The sequence below is a fragment of the Schistocerca serialis genome, chromosome 4 (assembly GCF_023864345.2).
Source record: "Schistocerca serialis cubense isolate TAMUIC-IGC-003099 chromosome 4, iqSchSeri2.2, whole genome shotgun sequence".
In the NCBI taxonomy this organism is placed as follows: domain Eukaryota; kingdom Metazoa; phylum Arthropoda; class Insecta; order Orthoptera; family Acrididae; genus Schistocerca; species Schistocerca serialis.
The window spans coordinates 582,502,814-582,508,813 of NC_064641.1; the positions used below are offsets into that span (position 1 = coordinate 582,502,814).

The window sequence follows — 6,000 nt, forward strand, 5'->3', positions numbered from 1 at the left end:
TTTGAAGGGTCGACAGAAGCATCCGATCCCACGCGTCAGCTTTGACCCGTGATGTAAGGGTGTTGTGTGTGACGTCATGACGGCGCGGAGTTTCGTTTGTGGGTGTGGCATGTTTGTAGATGTCATTGTGTTGTGGTTTGTTGCGCTCTCTGGTGGTATGTCTAAGGTTTTCGTTTGTGTGGTGTAATGGGCTCAGTTTGCTTTTGCTCATTATCCAGAATTGTTCGTGTGTCGGCTGTGTTTGTAGTGGAATTCGCTTCAGTGAGTTAACAATTTTGTGTGAAGGTTAATTTAGTGTTGTTCGCTGTACATCGTGGAGTAATTTTAGTAAAATTAATCAGTTGTTGCTTTTGTTCAGGTATGGCTATGACGGATAAAATTAACAGTGCGCAGGTCAAGGGAAGTGTCCCATCCCAATGTGTGGCTGTGTATGTTGATATTGGTATCTATATAGGCCAACGGAAGTGTTTGATCCTAATTTATGGGATCGGGAGCTGCTGTTGAGCTATATAGGTCAAGGGAAGGGTCCGATTTCAGATGATATTGTTTTTACTGGTATTTGGGGAGTTTTGTGATGTCGGTTTTTTTCCGTCGTTTCGTGTGGTTTTGTATAGGGGCGGGTGTCTAAATTTGTTTATATTTAGTTTGCCCCCACCCAAAAACACCCCATTTCCCGCGCTTGTCCCGTTAGTGTCATTAGGCTTTTTGTGGAAAGTGTGTGCGTTTGTTTTTCGATGTATTTTCGTCCTCATAACGTGTACGTACCGACTTTATATGCGCCATATTGGAATTGTGGTTTATGGTCGTTTCCCCCATATTTGTGACTTCATGGGTCAAAGCAGACGGGTGGGATCGGACGCTTCCATTTTTCCGGTTTGAAGGTGACAATTTGGTTGTGAGTTGGCGAAGCCAATGAATGAGACAGCAGAAAATTTGATTGCGGTAACAAACTGACTGACAATGAAGCCTAATTTTTATGCCCACGCCATACTAAAAAATGCAAGCTTCTTCCAAAACTGGAGTACATTAAGCTATGAGCTGCTGAGCAAATAGTTAAATGTTCTACAGAGATCAGTACAAACTAAATTTTCATATATCTACACAACTAATTTACATGTTATTTTAATATACAAATTGCAATACTCCAAAGAGAATTCTCTATAAAAATGGAGTCCACACAATTTAGTGCCTTAGAATAACCTCCAAAACACCAATGCACTGAGCATTATACCAATACATGTAGAGCATAGCAATATGCTGTTTGATCACACAATATACTCCTCAGCTCTAAACTGTTGAATCTATATTTTTTTCCATAAAGTTTGGCTCCATTTTCCTCCTCCTTCATTCATGCACACATAAACTGCTGTTGCAGAGCTGAGTTTGCCACTAAAATAAATATTCTCTGTCTAATATGAAAAGTAATCAGTGCTTACCACATCAGCATATGTAGCTCAAGCAGAGATTTTACATGTGTCTTTCTTGACAACTCACAAATCACTATTTTACTGTCACTATTAGGCACTGCTCATAATCACCACTGTATGAAAAATAGTATCATAAGGAAACTTGAGAAAGAGTAAAATTATAGAGAGATCAAATGATTGGGAGAATAAATTCTAAGTAATGTTGATTGATAAGTTCAACATTAGAAAAAAAATTATATGTTAAAGGAAAGAACGGATGGAGGGTCACCTAAGCCTGGAGTCTTGAGTGACCTTACTGTACTTTCCACCCTTCCCACTCCTCTTTTCTCCCTGGAAAAGCAACTAACAGTTCCAACAGCTACATACAACACACCTCTTCATACAGACAGCTGCAAATGCATCATTTCACCTTCCATGATAAAACAATGTAAATCTCATCTAAAATTTTTTAGGTGTTTTCCTACACGTCAGTAAGCAATTATGAGGTATATAATAATGAAGGTTACATTTTCTTGTGGTGTATCTGAATCATTCCAGATCAATCTCAGAACCAACTGTTCTACAAAGTCACAGTCTACATATTCCCCTACCCTTGCCAGAACTGAACCATGACGGTATACCGCATTCTAAGCAACAACCATTTATCAACTTATTTTACGACCTTCCCGTGTATCTTCATCACCTAGCTGTCCCTTGCCTTTCATTATACCTTCCTGCAGACAGCAGATCAAATGATAATTAAACTATCAGTCAAAGGCACCTTACTATAGTGGACTTTTGCTAGTATGGTGTAAGGCATGTCAATTAAACGTGCATTTTTTGTGTAATGTGAATGTATTTACTTCCTAAGGGAAAGACAGTGCGCCTGTTGAGCTGCCTGTTAACTTTTATAAGACATCATGGGGAACACGGAAGCATCCGATTCCACCTGCCTGTTTTGACCCATGATGTCACCAATATGGCGGAAACAACAATTCACAACAACTTCCATATCGTGCCTACGACGTCATTATGTGAACATGACAACAAACACGAAAATAGATCGAAAAACCATCAAACAAATCTTCCTCCAAAGATATATAATGAAACTAACAGGACAAGTGTAGGAAATTGGAGGTTTTTTGGTGGGGACAAACTAAATACAAACACTCGCCACTGTACCAAACGACACAAAACTACAAAATAAAACGACCCACAACCTTCCCAAATTTCACTACACACCATATCCTCTGGAATCGGTCGCTTCCCTTGACCTATATAGGTCAACAGCAACTCACAATACCGAATCACCAATACCAACAACCAAACAACTAACAAATACCCCACCAACCAACCAAAAAATACAACTTACTACAAAAAAGTTCCGGCACTGCACTCTAGGACACACACACACACACACACACACACACACACACACACACACACACACACAGAAAACCACAACTAAAAATAATTCCCAACCCACACCGCCCCCCCCCCCAAAAAAAATCATAGACCCATAAACAAATAAAAATCAAAAATATCTCAATCACACACTACAACTCAACAACAACTGCAACAAGAGAGATCCTCCACAACAACATCACAAAACAACCACCACTCCCCACCCCACCTCCAAACAAAAAACCCTGCCAACAACTCACCTCTCCGCCCGAGCCGCAGCCAACCCCCCCCCCCCCCGACACCTCCCTAACCAACAACCTTTGGCCGATACATCCTACTAATAGCCCTTAAAAAAAAGCCCTAAAAATACTATAGCCATCAGGGACTCTCTTCCACCAACAGAACTCATCTAAATGAGGCTGAAGGTTAGAAGAGCGCCTCTTCCCCCTCCCAATAAGTGACTTAACAACTGCCCAAAACCCCTCTATGGTATTCGTACAGGCTCCGGTCTCAAAATTGTTAAACTCAACACTATGATTGACTACTAAATGATTGTACCCCCACTTACCCAAACCCAAAGATGAAATGCATCTGCGCTTGCAACTATGGTACTACCCTCTTCTATGAACTTTTCAATTAATCCCACTAATTCCCTTTCCGTCTGCCCCTCCAAAACCCTAAATACACATTCTGAAAAATCACCCCCCGATACAGCAGCCGCCCCACATCCATATACCAACCAAAGAGTTACCACTCCCATACTACTTCCTCCCAAACTGCGACACATCAACCTCCTCCTCCTCCTCCTCCTCTACCACCACCACCCCAGGCCCACCCAACTTACCCCTGTAGTTAATATACTCCAAACAGACTTTACAACAAAATGAAAACTAATCAAGCACAGTCCTCTCACTCACACCAATCTCATGCGCAGAGAAACTGTGAGAGGATGACAAAAACGATAAGTCATTAACACAATTTCTCGCATGCCCAGCCTAGACTTCTCGAACCAGGAACCTCACCATAGAGCGCCATAGGTTATCCCTATGGCATCTCCACATGTAGCCATCCCTGGTCCGAGACGTCGGAACTTTTGTCAATTGCATTTCCTCCAGACAGACAGAGCACTTCACCCCTTCGGCCAACAGCCCAAAAAGCTGGAGAAATTTGATGTGGGACAAAGCACTGTCCTCCATCTACGCACACAAACATGTACTATTCAATTTGTCAGTCATATCCATACCCAATAAAGGCATAAGCAAAGTAATTTAAAAAAATTCACACATGGTGAATACCAAACAACACTACAATAACTTAGACACAACAAAAACTAAATCGTTAACTCACTGAAAACTATTCCTGTAAACGTACAGTCAACACAAATACCTAACACGCCAAGGACTAACAAGCAACTACACCCTATACACCACATAACGCGCAACCCATAAACACATCACCAGAGAGCACCACCGACCGCATCAAAACGACACCTATAAACACTTCACACTCACAAACTAAACTCCGCGGCATCGTGACATCACACACCACACCAGGATTACATCACAGGTCAAAGCCAACGGGTGTAATCAGACGTTTCCGTTGATGTATAGTGGGCAAGACCCTTACAACCCCATGTTGAGAGGGATTCACTTGCTCTAACGCCTCTTAACAAAATTCTACAAAGTGCCCATATAGAGTGTATGAATAAAAAATTTAAAAAAAGAAACATAGGAAATGGACTAAAAACAAGAAATACTATACAGTGAAGTTACATTATTTAAAATAATAAATACAGTAAAACTTTAGAAAGGGCTTACTACTAGCACTGTAACCTACAATAATGTGAAAAGAATTAGCCTAACATGTAATGTGTAAAATGCAGGGTGTAAATATTATGTAGTACTTTGTTTACAGTTTCATGCAAACTTTGTCAACCCTGGTTGTACTGAAAAATGTTCAAAAGGTGAAAAAAGCCTTGTATACTCCATTTTATTCGAAGTTTTAATTTGTTACTTGCAGAATCTCTGAATCGTGTATGGTGTGAATATGTATGATGACCGCATTCTGAGTGGTAGTCGTATTATGCCCAAAAAATCAGGGCATCTCAATCATGGACGTGGACACCATACATACATTAGCTCTATTCTTTTATACGGTATTAATATCATCCAAAAAAGAATTCAGGGATTCTGAGTTAAGGAAGAGAGCTCTATACATATATTAACCCTATTTACAATACCGTACAGTTTGGTAATTTAAATTAACGTTCACAATCAAAAGCAGATTTCAACTGAAATTACTAACTGTGTAAAAACATCTTAAAAACCAATTTCATACAAACACTTGTTCTTAGTCGCATGAACTGTCAGAATTACTTACGACATAGGCCTACCTTTTAGGAACTTCGATGGGTTTCAGAAACGTATCTTTGCCTTGATAAGCGAATCTACCGTATCTAAAACTCTGTTTTACAAAACTAGGCAAACGTTTCTCAACTGTATTCATAAGGCTTCCCAAAACTATCATCACCAGAGTTAATAACGCAAATCCAATTTTCAGCAAGTTTAGATCAAGCATTGTGAACGGTAGATTTCACAACGGGCAGCAACACAGCAATGACGTCTCGTGAAAGAGGTATAAAAACTTGGTGAAAGGTGGTTTTCTTTTCCGTGCTACTAACACACTTTTCCCAGTCCGCAACTCATTATCTACAAAATGAGAGTAACGCATTATTACCCTCTCGAACGTGATAGCCTGCGTAAATTACTGAACTCTGATAACAAATAATCAAAAAACTGATACTAGGTATAGTTCAAAGTTTTCAAACAATATTCATTTCAACCTAACATAAATATAAACAAACACATTCCACGTGCGCCGCACAGCACTGACCAAAGATGTTTAACGCTTGGAAGAAAGACCAAAATGCAACGTTCACTCCACATGCAACGTTGTGACTGCGCCCAGGAGTTACGCAGAAGTTACAATGCATCGTCCAAGGCACAGACCAGATATAACTTGGCCCGCGCATTTCCCCATCTATGCTGTGTTAACTCTGGAAACCAACATCCAGTCACATGACTCGGGGCAGAAAGCAGAGTTCGTGTCATTACGCGCTGTGTGAAATGGAGCTGACAGTTAAAGTTTCTCTCGTTTACAGCTGAAATCAAGCATTGATTTTAACAATTCA

General features: G+C 40.3%; 1 protein-coding gene across 1 annotated transcript in view; it reads right to left on the reverse strand.

Moving 5' to 3' along the window:
• The window catches only part of LOC126475324 (polyprenol reductase), a 28,355-nt gene extending 22,583 nt beyond the window's left edge, over nt 1–5,772 (reverse strand). The window contains exon 1 of the mRNA XM_050103109.1: nt 5,203–5,772. Within this exon, the coding sequence (XP_049959066.1) occupies nt 5,203–5,387 (185 nt within the window). The 5' untranslated portion in view covers nt 5,388–5,772. The remainder of the gene's footprint in view (nt 1–5,202) is intronic.
• Nucleotides 5,773–6,000: the final 228 nt, after the last annotated feature.